This window comes from Mercurialis annua, linkage group LG6, assembly GCF_937616625.2.
Source record: "Mercurialis annua linkage group LG6, ddMerAnnu1.2, whole genome shotgun sequence".
NCBI classification, from domain to species: Eukaryota; Viridiplantae; Streptophyta; class Magnoliopsida; order Malpighiales; family Euphorbiaceae; genus Mercurialis; species Mercurialis annua.
In genome coordinates, this window is record NC_065575.1 from 38,977,344 (window position 1) to 39,001,300 (window position 23,957).

General features: G+C 30.2%; 3 protein-coding genes across 3 annotated transcripts; all 3 read left to right on the plus strand.

Annotated features, from left to right (window-relative positions):
• The first annotated feature begins 1,987 nt into the window (after nt 1-1,987).
• On the plus strand, nt 1,988-5,789 carry LOC126653751 (uncharacterized). Its single transcript, XM_050347688.2, has 7 exons — nt 1,988-2,428; nt 2,916-3,584; nt 4,098-4,719; nt 4,821-4,921; nt 5,007-5,096; nt 5,178-5,302; nt 5,406-5,789. Exons 2-7 carry the CDS (start codon nt 2,952-2,954, stop codon nt 5,548-5,550), a joined length of 1,716 nt encoding a protein of 571 aa, XP_050203645.1. The 5' UTR covers nt 1,988-2,428; nt 2,916-2,951; the 3' UTR covers nt 5,551-5,789.
• Nucleotides 5,790-6,274: 485 nt separating this feature from the next.
• Nucleotides 6,275-9,505, plus strand: LOC126688262 (ATP-dependent Clp protease proteolytic subunit 5, chloroplastic). Its single transcript, XM_050382895.2, has 9 exons — nt 6,275-6,575; nt 6,664-6,783; nt 6,902-7,025; nt 7,128-7,220; nt 7,389-7,434; nt 7,530-7,602; nt 8,531-8,565; nt 8,662-8,750; nt 9,058-9,505. Exons 1-9 carry the CDS (start codon nt 6,448-6,450, stop codon nt 9,262-9,264), a joined length of 915 nt encoding a protein of 304 aa, XP_050238852.1. The 5' UTR covers nt 6,275-6,447; the 3' UTR covers nt 9,265-9,505.
• A 7,214-nt stretch (nt 9,506-16,719) lies between these two features.
• LOC130015700 (uncharacterized) lies at nt 16,720-23,145 on the plus strand. The gene is made up of 6 exons (XM_056106365.1): nt 16,720-16,873; nt 17,162-17,446; nt 22,545-22,693; nt 22,788-22,796; nt 22,889-22,904; nt 23,056-23,145. Exons 1-6 carry the CDS (start codon nt 16,814-16,816, stop codon nt 23,143-23,145), a joined length of 609 nt encoding a protein of 202 aa, XP_055962340.1. The 5' UTR covers nt 16,720-16,813.
• The last annotated feature ends 812 nt before the right edge of the window (nt 23,146-23,957 follow it).

The window sequence follows — 23,957 nt, forward strand, 5'->3', positions numbered from 1 at the left end:
CCATTTCGTATAAATAAAACTCAGTAAAATTTATATAAAAAAAATTATAAAAAAAGACTTGATCACCAAAAAAGTAATATTTTTAATTTTTTTAATGGTTTTATTTTTCAAAATCCTCGATTTTAGCCAATTTTTCAATTTTCATTTTTAATTGTAGTAATGTTCAAATTAAAGTGAAAAATTTAAATAAACCTTTTATATCGCTTCATATTGTTCTAATTAGCATTTTTATCATAGATAGTTTAAATATGAAGCAATACGAAGGGTATATTTGAATTTCAATTTAAACGAATTGCTATGGTTGAAATTGAAAAATAAGCTAAAATTATGGATTTTGAAGATAAGGTCCTAAACAAAAAAGTCAAAAAGTGGAGTATTTTTAAATAACTAAACCTAAATATAATATAGATAAACTAAAAGTTTATGCTGATTGTATCACCCTTCAATCAAAAAGGTATATTATTCTGTAAATGTGTATCGAAAAACTCCTAATAAGTTAACTAAAAAGCGAGAAAATATTTTTTTTATCTAGTACTGAAATCTTATAAAATTAGGTCAAATTAATTATGTTATTCTTACTTAATAAAAAAATTTCCTGATATTTGATTAAATTTAGTAATACACCCTCCTTCAATTATAATATTAGTTGATTTGGTTAAAAAAAATTGATTATAAATAATACAAAGTATTTTGATTCCTTAATTTATTTATTTTTTATAAAAATTCATTTTTTTAATAAATTAGACATATTTTAAAAAGTAAATTAAAATATTCATCAATAATTAATTATATATGAAAAAAAATCCTAATAAATAAAAGGCGTATGAGTATATTTCATTTATACCTCTTGAACCAGAAACAATACTAAATGATGTTGATCTATCAAACAAATGTTTGCGGTCCTCTATTAAAATTGGATTTTTTAATGTATTTATACCACGTAATAAGTTATTAATAAATAGTTTATACTGCAAGGTGGTGAAATAAGTTAACCTATTTTTTTCTTTCAAATTGGATATATTATTTCAAAATGGTAAAGCATGAGAAGATGATGAAGGATAGCTTTAGATTTTACAGAATTTCAATGTGCAAAATGAAGTAGTTTTAATCGAGTCGAGACATTTTAGAGTGTAATACAGATAATTTTGATGATCTATGGTACATTTTCGGCATCCAATTCAGAAATAATATTATTTAAAAATAGTTCAAATGGTTTAAAAATTAGACAATAGATTATTCAGTTGCGTTAATTAAACTTTCTATAAATGCTCTTTCTTTCCAATTATTATTAAAAGAAATTATCTCAAAAGTAATATTAATAATTCAATTTGTCAGAAATTATAATGGGCATTGCGTATTGTTAAAATTCAAATATATTAATATTTATGCTGTAATTTATATTTAATTCGAATTTATAGTAGAAAAAAATAATTGTTTGTATTTATATTTTTAATCAAAATAATAAATATATCTTTAAAAATAATTTATGGTGATAAAACTATTCATTTTATAGTTCATGACAAATATATACAATTTTTATTTTAAATTTATTTTCGAATACATATCGTCATTTTAAACTCAAATCATCCTTTCTAAATTAAAATAAAAAAAAATTCAAAAAAAAAATTAAAATTAAAAATATTAATTTTATAAAATTAAAATTAAATTAATTATGAAAATAAAATAAATTTATTATAAATAAAAATTGACAGATTAAATTATTATAATTATTTAAAAAATATATTTATTGTTTTGATTAAAAACACGTAGCATATTTTTGCCTATATATTAACTAAAATAATTTTCACATAAACTATATTATAGGAAGAGTTCAAATAAAAATTTCCCTTGAATTAAATGTTAAATGCTGCGCAGGCATAAGACACGTGTGAAAAACTAATAGACAAACCACAAACTAACGTAAACGGAGGGTGCGTAGAATCTTAACGTCCACACATCCTCGCAGTTTCAAAGACGAGAAAGGAAACAGAAAGGAAAAAATTTAAACAATTTCTTAAATATTTTAACAAAAGAATGGAAGCAATGAAAAAGAAGGAAAGAGAAAGGTTTGGGTTCAGTGAGTTAAGAAACGAGTTGAGTCGGCATATATTGCACTCGACCAAATTAAAAATCCTAGCCCAAGAAGGAAGACAAAAAAAAAAAAAAACAGAGTAAGTGTAATTTGTAGGTGTGGCAATAGCCAAAAAATGGAGAACAAGGAGGAGATAATAAGTCCCTTTACCTCTCTTATTCTCATTCCCATCATTCTTCTTCTTCTCATTCTTTTCCTAACCCTAATTTTATACCGTGACCAAATAAACCTAAGAAAAAACTTAGTTATATCTCAATTATTGTCCTTCTCTTCTATATTCTCGTTATTTCTCTTCTCTTTGCTCTCTGGTTCCTTGGGTTTTCTCGTTTTCTCGAGGTAACGCATCTCTCTCTATTTTTTGCAGCGTTTTCAGAAAATTTTGTGTTTTGGTTTGGTTTTATGTGTTCTTCTTCGTTGTTATGATTGATCAATTATTGGGTTTGTGTTCAATTTTTGATTGCTATGGTGTTTTTTCTCTTCTTGTTCTTCAATTGATGTTTTGATGCTTACATGTTTTGTTCGATTATGTTGATTTTTTCAATTTTTGTTCATACGGGTGTGATTATTACTTTATTAGGGCAAATTATTCAATTAGACTCTAGTTTTCATCTGCTGGATTGATATTTGCTGCAATGTGGGTTGATTTGATTCCATGTAAGCTGCTTATGGCTGCCGTTTGTTTGTTAATTCTTTTCATGATGTTGTTAACTTGTTTTCGTGGTCAACAAGTATTTTGTATTGTTTTGTTGTATTTTATGGCAATGTAATGTTTGTTGAGCTCTTTGTTTGGTTTAAGTGCTCATTGGTTTTATCTTTGATGCAGTAGTTTTAGAGGACTTTGGACGGCATATGATTTTATATGGTTAACAAAGTTTCATCGATGGAAGAGTGTGATGTTCGTTTGGGTCAATGTCATTTTGACAATGGTGGAACTGCTGTAAAAAGGAAAAGAACGCAAACGTCTCGTCGGCCTAAACCTGATTCACAACCAGCTAGTCTTGATCATTCACCATCGTCGACCACACCGCCTTCGGATGAGTTCGATAGTAGTTCTGGCAGGCAAGAGTTTAATATTAATGCGTGCACGTCAAGGGTTTCTTCTGCTACTGTAGCTGCACATGAAAAGAACCATTTGAAGCGCAACGAGAGTGGAAGATTCTGCAGTAATGAGTCAGGGAGAAGTACAAATGGTAGTAGACGCTTCAGCGAAGGTGTGCTTGCCCCTGCTAATAGGAAAAACACAAGCAAGTTGAAGGACTTTTGCGACTCAGAGTCAGTAAATGCAACTAATTGCCCTGGAAAAAATGGTGAAAGGAAAAATTTAGAGCAGCCAGAAGTACTTTTAGATGCTTTAGTTAATGAAAACAAGGTAAAAAAGGTTAAGCTCAAAGTTGGTGGTATCACACGAACAATTCATTCCAACTTGACAGCTAATGGTTCGACACAGAACTCTCAGTTATCAGAAACTTCCAGAGTTAAGCATAAGCCTCAGGTACGTTTGTACGCTTAACTCGCGTTGGTGTAGCATGCATGTGTGCCCATGTTTTATACACGTTTTGTGTGCGCATTTGTGCGCACATGCATTGTATGTCCCTTATATTAAATTGTCTAATATCTGAAATCATGAATAGTTTACGTTAGGTGTTTGGCGATCATCTACTAATATCTAATACTTTATTTTCTTAAAGTAATTCACGTATTTCAATATGTAAGTGTGCATAGAGCACATTACCATATCTTTTAGAGCTAGGTATCTTTTATTTTGTCTTACCTTGTTATGCCTTATGATTTTTAATCTCAGTTGTCAACACTGATTTCTGGCTGCGCTCATAGATTTATGTTCTTTGATTTCTTTCCCTTTTTAGCTAATTTTACACGTTACTTAACTTTTTTGGAGAAACATTATTCTTTTATATGAATGTGCATATCTCACCTAATTACTGTTCTCATTATTTAGTAACCTCAGAATCCCTTGTGATCTCGTCATTTCTTATACTTATTGCAGGAGAATTTAGACGAAAATCATGCTGTTTTAAAAAATAAGATTGCTTTGCGAGGAGTTCCTTGGAAGGATTTTTCAACTGGTAGCTTTTGTCTTGGGAAAGAGAGCACTTTCATGGGGAAAGTTTCTGGAAAGAATGCATCGGGAAAACAAGGAGAAAAATCTGAAACAGTTCGTAAGAGTAAGCGGCCCCTCAAGAGACGCCTGTTGGATGAGGAAATTGGTGAAGACTCTGAGGATGATGAGATACGATACCTTGAGAAGCTGAAAAATCCAAAATTTACTGGTGGATTTAAAGATGATGAAGAATCAAGCAGGAAACAGCGGAGGCTGTCTAGCATGTCTGATATTGGTGCTTCAAAATTGGTAAAAGATGGAAAGAAGAACTCATCGGATAGGGCGTCAGAGGAAATAGATGTTGAAGAAGAAGATCTGGGTTCTGAAGGTGAGCTTGAAGGTAATAAGAAGAAACAGAAAAAAGAATCTGTTGAGGCATTGATGGATGATAAGAGAGAGATGACTCTGACCACACGTCAACGGGCTCTTCAATCAAGCAGAGATGGCTCTGCATCTGGTGCGAACTTAATTGAGTTTCCAAATGGATTGCCACCTGCTCCGTCAAGAAGTGAGCATTAATTACTGTGATTACACTTCTTACTTTTTTTGAGAATAACAATGTAATTTTTAATTGTATATTTACTCCTTTATTCTCTTTGTGTTATGCAGAACAAAAGGAGAAACTTACAGAAACGGAGCAGCAGTTGAGGAAGGCTGAGGCTGCTCAAAAACGGAGAATTCAAGTTGAGAATGCTGCAAGGGTATCTCAGGTTTATTTCTCTCTTCAATATAAACTACAGTTGTCTTCCATTTGTATATTTTAGGTTTTCTAAAGTTTAAAAATAAATTTTGTAGGCTGAAGCTATAAAAAAAATACTGTGTCAAGAATCCAGCAGGAAGAAGCGAGAAGAGAAAAATAAAAAGCGCCTGGAAGAAATAGCACAGGTAGGGGAGACTGACCGGTAAACTAATTTAATCATTAGTAAATGAAGCACATTGTTTAGTTTTCTCGGTTGTTTTCTGCAGGAGAGGGCTGCTAATGCCCTGACTCTTCCACCAAATACCATCAGATGCGTCACGGGTGCTACTGGGACGGTCGTGACATTCTCTAATGACATGGGACTCCCTAGTCTATTCTCTAAACCCTGCAGGTATATTCAAAAGCTGAGATTATGCATATGAATAGGAGTCAACTCTCTATGTTTGTTTCCAGGATTCTAATGATTTGCCCTTGTTCTGTGCATTGATTCGCAGCTACCCTCCTCCGCGTGAGAATTGCGCAGGTCCTTCCTGTACCAACCCATACAAATATAGGGATTCCAAGTCGAAGCTTCCGCTTTGCAGTCTACAGTGCTACAAGGCAGTTCAGGAACAAACGAAAGCTGAAGCTAGCTGCTGATGGATAAGTGCTCCACCAGCAAGTATATGCTTAAAGATATTTTTGCACCAATAGTCTAATAGTACAATAAGATAGGGTAGTGAAATAGCATTTTTTAAGGGAGTGTAGATAGTAGATGGGTTATACAAGAGGATGCCAGGTTTTTTGATGTTACTATATATAGCTTAAATATCCATAAATGAAATTTCTTCTTAAATTTAGCTAAAAAAGGTAATGGCATTGTGCTGTACTTATTGCTCTTTTATTTTTTCCTAACATTGTTCATGCTTTAGATGATAATTTCGGTAGCAGAAACTCACACTGAAAATTGAAAAATCATGGAAATTGTAAAAGGATATTTCATTTTTAACTTTATTTTTTCGGTATTGAAAATCTGTTTTTATACTCTTTTAGTTTAATATTTTTGTTTGTAATCTTTAAATATTAAGATTAATCTATTTAATTTATTTTTTAGAAACTATTTGAAACTGTTATAACTATTTTTAAAAATTGGAACAGACGCTCTTTGGAGTAAGACTTTCAAATAACAATTTTGTAGTTCAATATTGTAAATATTTTATTTTTTAAGTATGTTTTATAAAAGATTGAAAAACCGTTGCATTCTATGTTGGGCTATGAAGATGGCCCCGAAAACAAAAAGCCCAATAACAATATGATCAGTCGGAAACGGGTGATGGGTTAAACAACACCCGAATCGCTAGATATTAAGGAAGTCACAGTTAAACATCTCAATTTTTCTTTCTTGTTCGAATACTCTTCTACTGCCTTATCATCGCTGAATCACCAGATTGAGCGCGCCGTTGCTAATTCTTTTCCCAGGATAAAGCCCCATTTCTTCTCAACTCCAAAAATCCGTAACCAATCAGCTCTGTTAAAGCATTAATTAGTACTAAAAAAATGGCTCATTCCTTAGTATCTTCATCGGCTTCCTCTCTCAGATTCAGCTCTCTCGTCTTCTCCCCAAACCCTAGCTCCACTCCCGATGCTCATAAGCTCCCCATTCTCTTTGAGCCCTTCCACTCTAGGTTTTTATTATTTTCTTCTTCATTTTATTATATAGTTTTTGTTTCATTAATTTTTTTCCTGATTGTTCTAAACCAAATTTAATTGCAGGAAATTCAGAAATTTAAGTAGCAGCAGAAAGAATCTTAAACCTTCAGCAGCAAAGGCTGTTTACTCCGGTCAATCTTGGTCTCCTCAGAACACTTCTCGCCAAGGGTTTTGGTCCATTCGGTAATTTTACTTCTTAGTGATAATATTCTATTCTATTCTGTTCTGTTAATTTTTACTTAGCTAAGTCATAATTATAGAAATTGAGGTCAAATTGGTGCTTGTATTTTTGTTTTTGTAGAGATGATTTGGAGGTTCCTTCCTCACCTTACTTCCCGGCATATGCGAATCAAGGGCAAGCACAAGGTCCGCCTCCTATGGTTCATGAGAGATTCCAAAGTGTTATTAGCCAACTTTTTCAATATGTGAGTCACTGGTTTTGATTATGTTTGTTTGCTTGTTTGCTTGCTCTGTGAGTTGGTTTAGCTAGCTTATAATGTTCTTCCGCGTTTTTTCATCGTTAACAGAGAATTATACGTTGTGGTGGAGCTGTTGATGATGACATGGCTAATATTATTGTTGCTCAGCTCCTTTATCTTGATGCAATTGATCCTAACAAGGTCTGTATTCTTCTTTTTCTTCTTTATAGTCTACAGGGATACAGATGTACACAACTAAATTAAATCACATAAACCAATATTAGCTGACAGTATTTATGTTCTTACTGTCTAAATTAACTGTTCTTCTTCAAGACTCACTAGCTGGTGCATTCTTTGTGCTTTAAACAGGATATCGTAATGTATGTAAATTCTCCAGGAGGATCAGTTACAGCTGGTAATGCTTTTTTATCTGCTTATCTAGTGTATTGTCAGTTTGTCACTACTTTGTTTATTTTCTTTTTCTGAAAAGTTATTTTTTCTTCTTCTTAGGTATGGCAATATTTGACACGATGAGGCATATCCGACCAGATGTATCTACTGTTTGTGTTGGACTTGCAGCTAGGTATAAGATTCACTGGGTTAAACCCTTTTGTTATTTGTCATTCATATACCCTGGGACATTAGGTAGACATTAGGTATGATGCATTGCCCTTTTTATTCTTGAAGAAATGATCACAAACATTCTGATGTTAATTTTGATATTGTGGAGATATTTTTTCAGCTATTTGTTTGAGCTAATGGAACTATAGCCTTATTGTTTTCTCAGATAAAGAATAATTCTTTATAATATTAAAGAAATTTATTGTACCCTAACCCTGCACATGCACACACGCACACATACACTCATAGGAAGAGCTATAACTTTGCCTCTATATACTAGGAGATCAATAAAATCTGAATAATCGTCTGAAAAGAACAACCCCATGGTCAATGGAATTGATAGATGATATGCTAAATATTATGTAGTCCTCAGCGTTGAGGATCACGCAATGGGGTGTATGTGCGATTTCAGAAACAATGTTGATGTTCATATTTTGTTTACTTCCATTCTTTTGTGGAGTGATGGTTTAGGAAATTTCTCACCAAGCTAGTGCTTAGAATTTGTGTCAAGTCATCTCAAACTCGCTTGATGTCAATTTAGTTGGAGCTGGTGATTCATTTCTAAGACCACTATTCGTCGTATAACTTTTTCCAATCACTAGTTTCTTCATGCAACTTTTACTATTGACAATTTTAAAGGGCGGAAAAGCCACTCAAGCGCCTAGTACTATCAACTGTGGGGCGATAAGGCTTTCTTTCTACCACAACTGAGAGAATACCTTATAATTTTGGCTTTTGTGGTGTGAAACTGTTGTTAACTTATAAAGTTAATTTATCAATAATGTAGGCAAGGGGTGAAACATTGTTTCTGATAATATTAATTTGCTTGACACACTTCATGTTCGTTCTTAATAATGGGTTGTGTGTTCTGTTCTTTTTCCATTTAACAGTATGGGCGCCTTCCTGCTTAGTGCTGGGACCAAAGGTAAATTTTTCTTTTGATCTTTTGAATTTTCCAAATATGTTTGCTGCCTACAAAGTACAAACTTAATGAGTGACTTCTCTTTACCATTGAATAAAGGGAAAAGATACAGCTTGCCTAACTCAAGAATAATGATCCATCAGCCCCTTGGTGGAGCTCAAGGTGGGCAATCTGACATAGATATTCAGGTACACCATCCTGTTTCTCTCTATTTTATATGTAATTATGACCAGTCCTCATCTCTCTTGATACCGAACATTGGCTCTGCTATAAACTTTAAAGTTACACACATGCCTGGAAAGGAGTTCATGTTTTGTATCATACAATTCCTCATGAATTGCTAATAGTGCATTTAGAGCAGTTTCAGCCAGACAATCATCTCCTCTTCCTCGGCAGTTATTCGAAACAACTTCGGCATTAATCATGCACCTCAAAACACATACATCAATCATATAACGTCAACTGCTGTTTGATTCTGAGCATGATCATTGACAGGCAAATGAAATGTTACATCACAAGGCAAATCTTAATGGGTATCTTGCCTACCACACTGGTCAAAGTCTGGAGAAGATCAATCAGGATACAGACCGTGATTACTTCATGAGTGCAAAAGAAGCTGCAGGCTATGGGCTTATTGACGGTGTTATAACGAATCCTCTCAAAGCTCTCCAGCCACTGGCAGCTGCAGCAGATCAACAATGACCATTTTCAATGTAAACTTTCTGCAGTAATTGTGCTTTATCCACTGTAGAGTTAGATCAGAAAGATCACATAAACTGTTACTAATTTTGTTTGAATGCTCTATACTTTGCGATCGAGGATCAAGAGTCATTTCATTGTAAGCCTTTCTGAATATTTCGGTCAACCTTCCGTTTTTGATTTCCTGGATAAACTTCTGGTGGAATCAAAAGTTTAAAAGAAAAAAAGTACTGAAATTTGTAGATGATGCATCTATTTTTAAAAATAATCATTAATAGAGAATTAGATGTACGACTTCATAACTCATTAAAGAGGTATAAAAAGGAAAATTTTAACTAAATAATAAAAACTCATTTATATTTTTCAATCACATTGATAGATTTTTTTGAATTTAATATTCGGCTATTCGTTTGTCCCACTTAACAAATATTTCTTCCATTTTTATTTGTTTCACTTTATGTATATTTTGATGGCCTATAAGGAATGTCATTTTTGCATTATTAGCACACGTTTTCCTTACATTAATGAGTTTAATATATCTATACTTCTATACTTACTATATATATATATATATATATAAAAGCACAGGGGACAGACAAATTTACTGAATAATCCCTTTCAGTTTACCATTAAATAAAGGTTTCATAGTCATTAACTAATTAGTTATTTAATTAATCACTATTGTAATTAAAGTTCTAATTAAAATAGGTAGCTAAATTATCTTCAATTTAGTTTTTAGTATGTAAGAAATAACTAAATTGTCTCCAAATTAGTAGGAATACCTATCTTTTAGTTTGATTGAACTACAAAATTAAAATATTGTATTTGGTCAATATAATATTATTTAAATTTCTATCTTATTATTTTTAAAAATATTATTAATAAAATTAAGTTAATTATTTAATTATGGTTATTATCTATCTATCTATAATCTATAATTATCTTATATGTGAGAAGGGGGGGGGGGGGGGACCGGCAAAATTACGATATTAGAGTCAATACATATTAATAATTTCAATAAGAGTAAATTAACTAATATATTCAATAAAAGTAAATTAATTAGGAGTTTTAACTTTAGTAGGAAATAAAGTTTAAATTAAACGGAAAATAAAAAATTACTTTTAGTAAGAATAAGTAACTAAGAGTTTAACTTTGATAGGGAAAGGAGTTTAGCTATACAATACAATTGGTTAAGAAATTAAACAATATAAACGATGCTTAGGCAAATAAAAGAAAAGCTCCTGCGCAGTAAATTATGAGTTAGGCAAAATAATGGCTGCCCCTAAGCTAACTTTAATACTCAGCTAACATAATTTTTATGTATTCACACCAATAATAATTGAATTCTTATAAAAAAATTTGTTTAAAATATAATAATTTATAATGGGCCATATAAATATTAATTACATGCTATAATTTTAATTTTAATAAAAAATATTTTATAATATTTGATTTATATTTTTTTATAAATAGAAGCTTTATTAAGAGTCACAAGATGTGACAAAAATCCTCAACTCAAAGCTTACGCCACGTAAGGTTACGATTCCGATGGAGAAAAAAGTTACAATAAAATAGAATCTAAATTTTGAAACAAGTCTAAAGCCGAATAAACAAAGGATGTTTACATTTGTAAAAGAAAACCGCACAAATAATTTATTTATAGCTAATATATTATATTAAATAATTTGATTAATGTTAAGATTAAATAACGGGTCATATAATAATCATTTACGTGCATAGCACGTACCATAAAAAATTATTCATAACAAGTTATTTTATCTTAAACTATTTCATTAAATATTTTAATTATTATTAAATATAACAGGTCATATAAATATTGCTCACGTAAAATAATTAAAGAGTTTTATTTAAATAAAAAAATAAAATATAAAACTAAGTTCAAGTTTAATACCTCTGCCTAAACAGATGCTAAATTAGAGCATATCAATAAAGATGAAAACAAAAGAATTAATGTCATAAAAATTCACTAATTTTACACGTTTTTTTTCATTTTAATCACTCCGTTTAAAAATCGTCATTTTCATATACCAACAACTAATTCTTCTCAAATTCATAAGTCGTTTAAAAATCCGGCAAAAATTGCTAACGTGTTACTATCTGGTTCGTTGTGACATGTCACTCTCCAATTGCGAGCTCAACAATTTTCACTGAAATTTTGATCGGTGTATGAATTTGAAAAAAATTGATAGTTCGTTTATGAAAATGACGATTTTTAAACGGCGTAATTAAATAAAAAAACTTGTAAAATTGGTAGATATTTATGACATTAACCCAAAACCCCCAAAAAAAGCTTAATTTAAGAATGGAAAAGACAAATAATTAATAATTAATTTAATTACTTCACCAAATAATTAGCATTTTAATTATGAAACTTATATCATCTTTTATAATTGAATTAATAAATAATACATACAACGGGTCATATAATGTCACTCACGTGCATAGCACGTGGCGAAACGCTAAATACAAAACTAACATAAACACTTATTCTGATGCTAAGCACACAACACAAAGGAACAATAATACTAAAAAATTATATACTACATGATATATTACCCAAACATGAAAACATGTTTCTATATCTTTATAAGAGTCCTATACGTGGTGAGTTTTTAATTGAAGCATTTTTTTATATTTAAATTTTTAATTCTGTGTTATTTGGTTTTAAGAGTCCATTTTCTATACTAACATAACCGTACAACAACTCTATAATAATTTATATTAACCTAAACATACAACAACTCTTTTTAATTATTATTTTTTATTTTATTTTTATATCCAAAATTACGATAATAGTGTTCATTAATAGTTCAAATTACAATAAATATTCAAAGAGTTTAACTATATGCAAATTTAATAGTTTATTAAAAATAAATATTAAAAGCTAAAATAAAAATTAATCCGAACAAGATTTGTGAAGATGGAGTTTGAAGTTGAGTAGGACTAAATTTAACAGATTAAAAAGATCGAAATAGAGTTTTAACAAAATCAAAAGTCTAATCTCTCTTATTAGTCCACCGATTACAGTTTAGGCTAAATTCTCTAATAAGTTCACTGTTTATAGTTTAGGCAACTAAGACACGGTAAAAATAAAACTAATCCATGTTTTTATACTTTATGGAAAACTGGAAATATATACCAAAACTCTCCAAATGGTTATTTTATGATGATTGCTATTTGCTAACAAACAAGCACAAATTAAATATAGTCTCAGCATATTATTTAAACAAATTGAGATGTTATCGTTTTATATATTTTAAAAATGTTTCTAAATTTGTTAATAGGTTATTCGATGATGACAATTTTAAATTAGTAGGTTAAAAGTAATAGGTTCTTCCATGATGATCTTACTAATTAAACTAAGCTTAATCACTAAAAAAACCACGACCTTTTAGTTAATATTTAAATCAGAACGAGTTACATAATTATCACTCACAAGAGTAAACGTGCCAATAACAAATAATTTATAACAATTTTTCAACAACTAAACTATTTTAATTAACTTTTTACTTATTATTAATATATCATGGGTCATATAGAGTTCATTAAGGGTAATAATTATTATCAAAAAGAAAAATTAGTTGTATAAAAAATTTAATATTAGTTGTATTAAAAATATTAGATGTTGTCTTTACTGAAAAGGTGTGTACGATAATTTTTTTTTTGCAAATTAAAATATTTAATTTATTAATTATAACATATACAACGGGTCATATAAATATCAATCACGTGCTACAATTATAATATAAACAAGAATATTGTATTTAGAACTTAAGTAGTATATTTAATAATCTAATATTTAATATACGCAACGGGTCATGTAAATGTTGCTCACGTGCGTAGCACGTGGCGAAACGCTAGTACTATATATAAAAGCACGGATGGGGGGGGGGGACAGACAAATTTACTGAATAATCCTTTCGGTTTACTACTAAATAAAGGTTTTATAGTCATTAACTGATTAGTTATTTAATTAATCACTATTGTAATTAAAGTACTAATTAGAATATGTAGCTAAATTATCTCCAATTTCGTTTTTAGTATTTAAAAAATAACTAAATTGTCTCCAAATTAGTAGGAATACCTATCTTTTAATTTGATTGAACTACAAAATTAAAATATTGTATATGGTCAATATATTATTATTTAAATTTCTATCTTATTATTTTTAAAGATATTATTAAAAAAATTAAGTTAATTATTTAATTATGGTTATTATAAAACCAAAAGAAAAATAAATTCAGTATGGAAAAAAATTTAATAACCGAATATATTATATTTATTTTTATAAAAATTCTTAACTAATTTAATATTAATTATAAATAAAAAATTGATATAATTATAATAAATTTACTAATATATTCATTGACGAGTTACGTTACGAGCCACGTAATGCGAAACTAGTAAAACTAAAAGAAGAATAAATTCAGTATGGAAAAAATATTAATAACTGAATATATTATATTTATTTTTATAAAAATTCTTAACTAATTTAATATTAATTATAAATAAAAAATTGATATAATTATAATAAATTTACTAATATGTTCATATACGAGTTACGTTACGAGCCACGTGCACAGCACGTAATGTGAAACTAATATAGATAAAATTAATAATGTGGTTGACTATATTATATTTATAAGAGAGATTTAGAAATTTACCTAAAATATAAAAATAATAGGACTTTATACTTCAATAAGGAAAAGTTTGTACAAATACATCACTGTCTTAACATTTTTATGATTTTACTCTCCTTATTTGATTGTTTATAATTTTACTCTGACACATATCACACATTGCACATGCTCTCTCTCTCTCTCTCTCTCTCTCTCTCTCTCTCTCTCTCTCTCTCTCTCTCTCTCTCTCTCTCTCTCTCTCTCTCTCTCTCTCTCTCTCTCTCTCTCTCTCTCTCTCTCTCTTTCTCTTTTGTGACGTGACGTACCTTACTTATGCCAATTACAAATTATTCACAGGTTTAAGCTTTCTTTTGTTTATTTCTTTTATTTATTTCTTTTTTATTCTTCATTTTCTTTTTTCTTTTTTCTTTTTTCTTCATTGATTAAATTAATAAAATTCCAGATTACATATTATTAAATAAATTAAATATTTTTTTTTATTTATTTCAATATCAAATATTTTCTAATTTAAAAATATATGCTAATATTTAAATATTTTATTATATTAATAGCATATTCAAAAACTATATGAACTACATAAAAAATCACAGTATCACATTATCATATGATTATCACAGCTTCACCTTAACATATAATTATCAGTGTGTGATATTGCATTGTCATCTTATTATCATGTCATTACCAGAATCGTATATAACTGATTATTATATGATAATGTGATGATAATGCTGCATAATATAAGACAAAATCACATTATCACATTATCATATGATTATCACTGTATCAGATTATCACAGCTTCATCTTAGCATGTAATTATGAGTGTATCATATTGCATTGCCATCTTATTATCATGTTATTATCAGTACAATATGTAGCAGATTATTATATGATAATGTGATGATACTGTTGGATAATATTATACAAAATCACAGCATCATATTATCATATGATTATCACAGTATTACATTATCATATGATTATCACAGTTTCATCTTATCATATAATTATCAATGTATCATATTGCATTATCATCTTATTATCATGCCATTATTAGTATCGTATGTAGTAGATTATTATCATCTCGTTATCATATCACTACTAGAAATCTTCACATTTGCGACGGAAATTTGCGACGGATTGAGAATCCGTCGTTAATTCTATATTTTAGCGACGGATTCTGCAACGGAACGCTTATCCGTCGCAAATTTCCTTGAAATGAATGGCGGGAAAGCTCCCGCCAAATTTGCGACGGACTGTCCGTCGCAAAGCCGTCGCATTTTTGGCGGGAGCTTTCCCGCCTTGTGTTTCGTTTAAGATGTTTGCGACGGACGAATTTATCCGTCGCGAATATTTCTGTTGAATGAAACGAATCGTTTCATTCAACAGTTTTGCGACGGATAAAACCTGCTGTCGCAAAATGTTTGCGACGGATGTACGTGTCCGTCGCAAAATGTGCATCAATGAAACAGTTCGTTTCATTAAAGCACATTTTGCGACGGAATAGTCAGTCCGTCGCAAAACGTTTACCCTAATAAAAACCCGATTAGAACAAACCCTCTCCATTTTTATAAAACAAAAGAAAAAACTGCTGTTCACTGCCGCCGACCACGCCGTTCACTGCCGCCGACCGTTCCCTTTCTCAGCCATTCACTGTCGCCACCGTTCCCTCCTCGCCACCATGCTGCCGACCGTTCCCTCCTCGCCACCACGCCGCCGTTCCCTCCTCTTCTCCGCCATTTTCTTCCATTTTCCGGCGGCATCCTCCCCTTTCTCCGGTGCCATTCCTTCCCTTCCTCTCCGGCGTCCACCTACTGCTTTAGGTAAGTTTTTTTTATTAAATCAGTTAATTAATTTATATAGATTAATTAATTAAGTTAAGTTTAATTAGGTTAATTTATGTTAAATTTGATTATGTTAGTTTAAATTAGGTTAGTTTAGATTAAATTATAGTATATTTTTTATTTAATTTTCTGTTTTTATATTATTTAATAATTAATTTATATTTCTGTTTTTAAATTATTTTCTAATTAGGTTAATTTAATGCAAATTATGTTGAATTCATTTTTATTATTATTAAACTATTAAGTTAATTATTATATTAAAATTTAAGAAAATTAAGTTAAAAATGTTTAAGTTAATTATTATATTAATTATAAGTTATTTTAGTTTTAGGGTTAATTTTGTGTTTTAGGTTAATATGGTTAATTTTATGTTTTAAAAATTATATTAGAATTAAGTTGAATTGTTATAATAAAATATATTAATTTTAATAAAATTATGGTTTTTTAAAAAAGTTGTTTAATATTTGTTAGGTTAAATTAGATTACAATTGTTAGCTAGATATTTCTAGGTTTAATTGTTTAATTAGTTTAATAAAGTTGCGTGTTAATATTTTTATTACTATTGGTTGATTAAATTAGGTTAATTTGATGATTATATTATAAGTTTTTTAATTGTTAACAATTTATTAGTTTGTTGTTTAATTCAATTATTAGTTAATTGGATTAGATAATAATTTAAGCTAATCAATTACGCTTTCAATTATTTGCGATAAACGTGGTGATTTTGTGTATTGTTATTTGCTTGCAGAACTTCCCTGAAAAATGGGTGATGCTCATTTTTAGGGGAAGTGCTGCCGATTTTTTATTAGAATTTTTTTTATTAATACGTGTTTTTTTATAGCCCTCGCCGGTTCCGGACCAGTACGCCATACAGGGGGATCCCGTTCTGCCATCCGACATATGGATGTGTTGGTTTGTTTCTAGAATTCTTTTTTATTTACAACTATCTTTTATTTTCAGATTTTCTGATGAACTAACAAATTGTTTATTTTTCTTTTAGGCTGAAGAGCTCGGCCGCAAGCCTACCGCAACGGAGCTGTATACTCGGATGCACTCCACGAAAGCTGATAAGGGTGTCATGGTAGACAAGAGGGCCCAGGACATGAGTGTAAGTAATGAACCTATATAATTTTAGTAGTTGTTTTACTGTACTCAAGTGTTAGATTAAATTAGTGTAAAATGTGTTTTAATTTAAATTGTAAATGTTAGATTAGGTGTGTTAACAGCCGGTGGGTTGTATATGAAATCTATATATGTTTGCAGGATGTCCCTGAAAAATGGGTGTTGATCAAATTATAGAGGAAATGCTGCCGAATTTTCGTTAGGAATTATACTTACATTTCATATGTTATACGTTTTTAGCCGTTATGTGATATGTTTTTCATTCTTTTTGTAGGATGCAATTGCTCAGAGACTTGCTGCTGCATCGCAGCCGCCGACCGGAGATGGTGGTTCTTCTAGCACAGCGGAAGTCGACGAGACCCAGCTATTTCTGGATATCGAGGGCGTCAACAAAAAGCGACGTGTCTACGGGTTGGGTTCAGCGACTAGTGCGTACGTGGATACGACGACGTCTAGTAGGGCGAGGACCAGGTCCACGCAGTCACATCGAACTGAGGAGGAGATCGAGCGGCGTGTGCAGGCAGGGATCCAGGATGGACTGCGCCAGATTACCACTGAGGTCCTTCAGACGATGACAACACTCCGACTTTGTAGTGTCATGTTTGTATTTCTGATATTTTGTGTTTTATCACTTTGAACATTTTGTATTTTCTTGCTTTATACATTTTGTTACGATATGTAAAATATAACATGTTTTTATATGAAAGCGTTCTTTTTCGGAAATTGAGTTTTACTGAAAATTGCAAATAGTAGATTTTACAGGTTATAATCGTCGTGAATAGAATAGGAAAACAGACAAAAAAAAGAAAATTTCCGACGGAATTGTGACGGATTTTGCGACGGACATTCCGTCGCAAATAGTGCCAGTTTTGCGACGGAAACAGATCCGTCGCCAAGTGATGTAATTTTGCGACGGAAATATTTTCGTTGCAAAATATATTTGTTTTGCGACGGAAACATTTCCGTCGCAAAATATATTTAATCCGTCGCCAATTCGTCTCCCTTTTCATTTTTTGGGAGACGAAATTGGCGACGGTGCTTTTTGATATGGCGACGGACTGTCCGTCGCCATATTTGCAACCCTCTGGTCGCTAATCTTTTAGCGACCAGGCCTTTTGCGACGGATGAATTCCGTTGCAATTCCGTCGCAAATGAGGTTTTGCGACGGAATATGATTGTTTTGCGACGGAATTGTCCGTCTCAAAACGACTGATATACAGTAGTGTATGTTTTCGTAAATTTTTTTCATGCAGGTATCTATATTATCATACTATTTTCATTTTAGTATCAATAAGAACCTTATCATACTATTATCTTCACATTATCATCTCGTTATCATAATTGTTATGATTTTTTCTCATATAGGTATCATATTATCATACTATTATCATAATTGTATTATTCAGTTATCATCTGGTTATCACTGGTATCATGAATTTTTTTGTAATTATATTTTCACGTACGTTATCATCCAATTATCATAACCTTATCATACTTCATTATCATCTAGTTATCATACTGCAGTGTTATATAATAATGTTATGATAACGACATGATAATGTAGTGATAACCATATGATAATCAGATTTTTTTTATAAGAAAAAATTATTTTTCTTTTTAGTTTTATGATAATGATATGATAATGCAGTGATAATTATATGATAATCAGATGCTGTTTTTTTTATTGAAAATCATTTTTTTGTGCAGAAAATTATTTTTTTCATCATAACATCGTTTTTATGCAGATTTTTAGATCTAAAGTTGATAAAATTCAAGAATAATTTATTTAGATCTGAAAAGTTAAAATAAATGGTATTTATTACCACAAATTAAGAAAATATCGCTCAAATCAAATATGAAAGGACGGTGAAACGACGGCGGTGCGATGGAGGAGCGATAGAGGAACGGCGAAAAAGAAAAAAATAAAATTAGAGAAGAAAAAAAAAATTAAAAAAAAAATGGCGAAGAAGAAAGAACCAGAGAAGAAGAAGAAAGAGAGGAGAAAGAGAGAAGAAAGAAAGAAAGAGAGAGAAAAGAAGAGAAAAATGACAAGTGTCACTTAGAGTAAAATAAGTATGATTAGAGTAAAATAATAATTAGGAATAGGCAGTGACGAAGCCAGCCCCAAAATCCAGATAGGGCACAAATCCAAATATCATACAACTAAAAATATAATCAATATGTATAATTATTAAATTAATGTAAAATAAAATAAAAATTTAAACATCACATTATATAAAATATATCAATTTTTTCATTTATTTTAAAAACCTGTTTAATTTTCCTTTTATATTATGGACGATTTTTTAAATATAGTTTATTACATACAATAATTAATCATTATATAATCAACTTAAATTAGTTCTGAATTAAAATTATAAATTTAAAATCAAAAGTTTAAGTACCTTCAAATCGAAAATTGATTAGTGGTGTTAAATTTTTCAGATAAGCAGAAGAGGATTTAAAAAAAATGAGAAAATTAGTCAAATTGTTGAGTTGCTAACGCATATCATGAGTGCTATTAGAATTAAATTTATCATATTTGAAAATAGTTAGAAAATTAAGAGTATGTTTTTGAATAGAAGTATGTTTTTAAATAGAAAATGTTGAAAAATTAATAGTTAGAATTTAACTTGAATAGAGATTATACAATCTAAGAGAAATTTTAAATTGATTTATGTAAATATTAAAATTATTATATATTTTAATTTGCCACACACTCCTCATCTTAGTAGTATCTTAGGCTAACCCAAATAAATACACTGGGCTTTGCTATAAAATAAAAATTTACATCATTATTTTTTAATCAGGTGAAATTATACATACCTAATACAATTTAACTCTAATCCAGAAAATTGATATCAACTTAGATAAAAAAAAACTAATTATGTGAGGTAGGGCCCAGGCCATGCCTGGGCCCTACCTCACATCCGTCCCTGGGAATAGGTATAAGTATAATATAAATATGTTTTAGAGTAAAAAAATAAATATATTAAAAGGGTGAGGTATTTTATTTATCTTTTTCTTAATGAGCTAGAAAATCATATTATTTTCAAAATGAGAATATTTTTCCTAATTTTCTCTATTTTTAAAGTAAAAATGAGAGGTATAAAAGGAATTTTTTTTATAATATATTGAATATATTTTAATATGTATGAAAAGAAAAAGTGGACAAACTAATAAGACGGAATGAGTATTAAATTGATAAAAGAAATAGACCAATAATGTCAAAGTAAAACAATCGGCGATGGCCGAACTAAATTTTTTTAAAAAGGAGAGAGGTGCAACTAAATTAGAGGATGCATCACTTGTCATATTAAAAAGAAGCTTTCTATTCTTTTACACAGTGGCGAAACTAAAATTTCAAATTAGAAGATCAAAATTTTCACGTTCGACTATAGAGGAAAATCAAGAACATGTCGTTTGGCTATTTTTAGAACTTTTATTAGTTTAAACAAGGTATTATTTAACTATTTCAAAAAAATTATAGGTTAAACGCAACTAGCACTTATAGGGACCCCTACTAAAAAAAAGCCTTTATTTCTATATTTTACTGCAGTGTAGTGTTAAAAAAAGGAAAAAAAAACTACAAGGTCCCTATATTTTAATTATAATGAGGAAGAAGACGGTGAAATAAAATAAAAAAATTATAATTATAAAGTTAGTAAATGTTTAAAAAGTAAGGGTATTTTTGAACCTTTTATTTGTGCTAAAAATAAGTTTAGGGTTGTCTTATCCTTTTGCGAAAACTTGAAAAGTATTTTTGTACCTTTTATCTTTTTTTTTTTGAAAACAAAATTGACAGTTGACTAAAAAAGACGACGCCAGACATATTTTCGTTCATATAAGAACTGTGAATGAATGCCGCTATTAGTACAAGGGATTTACTAATACTTTTTGAAATAGGGGGTTTTACTGATAGAAAGGGTAAAATACACGGGTCATGGTTGATTATTAGCCGGAAGTATATGATCGCCAAATCAAATATCAAAGGGTTTTGTAATCGAAAATGAAATTTAGGAATTCTAATGATTGGAGGGCTTATGGTCAGGAACCTTAAATGATTCCAAGTTTTTGGATTTGTGTTTTTCTTTATTTTCTTTAAAAATTATCAGTTTTAATATTTTAAATATCAATTTTTTTTTCCCAAAAAATATCAAATTGAATCAACCCTATTCGAAGTCAAAACTCAAAATAGTACTACGTCTCAATAAAAAAGAAAAGAAAATAGTACTACGTCAATCGTCGATGAAAAAATGTTTGAGATGATATTGTAAGTTTTTAATTTGATGGGGGCAGCGGGACACCTGCAATTACTTTGCTGTAGCCCATGTCATGTGGGTCTATGGATAACCTGAGTTTCACTATTGCTGTGTTTTATGAGCTGCAGACTATAATTTAACTGCATACTACATACGGTTTATTAAATGAAATTGTTTGCCGACCCTCCATATCCTATCTATGTGATTTGCTTGAAGAAAAAAATTCCACTTTATCTGGAAGTTATCTTTTATCCTAATATGGCGAATGCCAAATCATTAAGTAACGAAATCAAAAAATTCAATCCATCATGCGGGTTGAAATGTCATTTAACCGAATGACAAAGGCTAAACCTCTGAAAAACCCCTTAACTTTCAACCACCTTTTGTTTGCGCCTTTATCTTTTAAAATCGTCAATTTTACCCTAATTACCACCTTTCAATTTCAATTCCACCCTCGAAATACTAAATTAGCCTCTTTTTAATAGAAAACACTCAAATCAATACTTTATATTTTAACAAATATTTTAAATAATACCCAATCTTAAACTTTAAACAAAAAAAACCATCTTCAATAATTTTAAAAAATACCACAAACCGACCGCCGGAAAAATCTTCCGGCGGTCTGAAGAACAACCAGAGCTGTTCTTCTTTGAGAAGAACAGCCGACTGTTCTTCTTCAAAGAAGAACAACCGACTGTGCTTCTTTGAGAAGAACAGCCAAAGCCGGAGCTGTTCTTCCCGGAGCTGTTCTTCCTTGAGAAGAACAGCTCCGACTGTTCTTCAGCCCAGATCTGGGCTGTTTGGACAGCCCAGATTTGGGCTAAAATTTTATTTTTTATTAAATTTTTTTATTAAAAAATTTAGTTTAATTAATTTTTTTTAAAGAAGATGGTTTTATTGTTGAGAATTTAACATTGAGGACTATTTAAATTATATATTAAAATATAAAGTATTGATTTGAACTTTTTCCGGTGAAAAGAGGTCAATTTAATACTTTAAGGGTGCAATTGAAATTAAAAGGTGATAATTAGGGTAAAGTTGACGATTTTGAAAGGTGAGGGTGCAAATGAAAGAGGGTTAAAAGGTGAGGGGTTTTTCAGAGGATTGGTCAATGACAAATAATTCGCTTTTTTTGTCCTCTAGTTTTTTCTTAACGGAGATGAAATTCATAGAAAAAGATTAAAGTACGTACATGAAAATTATATAACAAAAAATAATTATACGATCTTTCAAACTCTGATCTAATAAGTAAATGAAACAATAAAAGATACAAAACGATAATAATCGAGAAAAAAAATAAAAACTAAGCCAAAATCCCGCTAAAGTGCCATCTTGGCGCAACGAAGAACAAAACTCCGTTGTACGAGGGTCTTAACTTGAATCCCATTCTACTAGCCAAATAAACCGCTTGATCCTTTAGATCTTAGAAAAACCATCAACTACAATAAAATATTGAAGAAAAACTTCAATATTTTTTGGTTTATGGATCACAAACAAAACAGAATTTTTGAGGAATCGGAAAAATTTAGCTTGACACTGTCAAGGTAACTCGCCTACTCAATCAGTCTTTTGGTGCAATGCGGTTCCTTCAGACTTGGAAATCAGCTCAGCACATTCCCCTAAATTATTTTCTGGCAGTTATCACAGGTAGGTCACTTAACCTGCAATTTAAATGTTGCTATATTTCAAGAAAATCATCGTATTGGTATTGCCTGTGTGGAGCGAGATCATTATGGCAGATGCATAGAGATAAGGGTTTGTTAGATGCTAGAATTATAAGAATCTCTTTTGGCAGAAGCCATCAGTTTGAAAGAATCGTTGTCCTGAGTAAAGAAGTTGACTTTGCGTAATGTTTGTTTTGAAACAGATGCGCTACTTCTGGTTCAAGCTTTTTATATTTCATCAGAGAATCGTTCTTCTGTTAGTTTGCTTGTTGAAAAGTGCAAAAATTAATCTTTTTATGGACTACACTAATAGTTCTCAGCGAATATGGTGACCCATACTCTTACTAACACATCTAATTCTATATCTGATGTTTCTATTGGAGGATCGAATATTTTAGACTTTTTATCTTTCTCTTTGTATTCTCGGTAATTAATATAGTTTATTTAAAAAAAAAGCTGAACTGTATCTTTTGGTATTGATAAAAGTGATAGACATTTTTTTTTAAAAATTATTATATAAAGAAAATGAAACATAAATGACGCCATCTTTATGATAGACAATTAAGACAAGTGATGAAAGGTGTAGTATAGATAGATTCAATGAAAAGTTTCATATTCGATTTAATGAGATTTGATGATTTAAAAAAAAAAAAAAAAAGATAGATTCAGTGAACTTAGAGATATTGTTGATGACAAGATACATGCACGCCTAAGATGAATGTTGCCGAGAATTTGGTACGTTTAGGCGAACTTGGCAACTTGTCTTGGCATTTTCTACAACAAAAGAATCCATAAATAAACATGACCTAAAAACAAAACTACCCAAAAGGTTCTCAATCAATCCAACTTACGAATAGAATTTCAGTAATACTTCCAAAAAGGCCAAACATCTCTCAATTCCACCAAATCAACTGCTCAACAAAAATAAAGTGAAACAGAGAGCCTTTTTTAATTTCCACACAAATAGATTTTTGTGCAATCACTCTGCCCATTTTTCATTCCCAACATTACACAACATAAACCAAAACCTCAATTTCAAGAAATACAAATTAAAAAAAAAAAGAGATTGTAAATCTCTCCATTATAAACAAATAGGATATTTTGGATGATTATATCTTATTAGTATTTTAAGAGTTTCATAAGT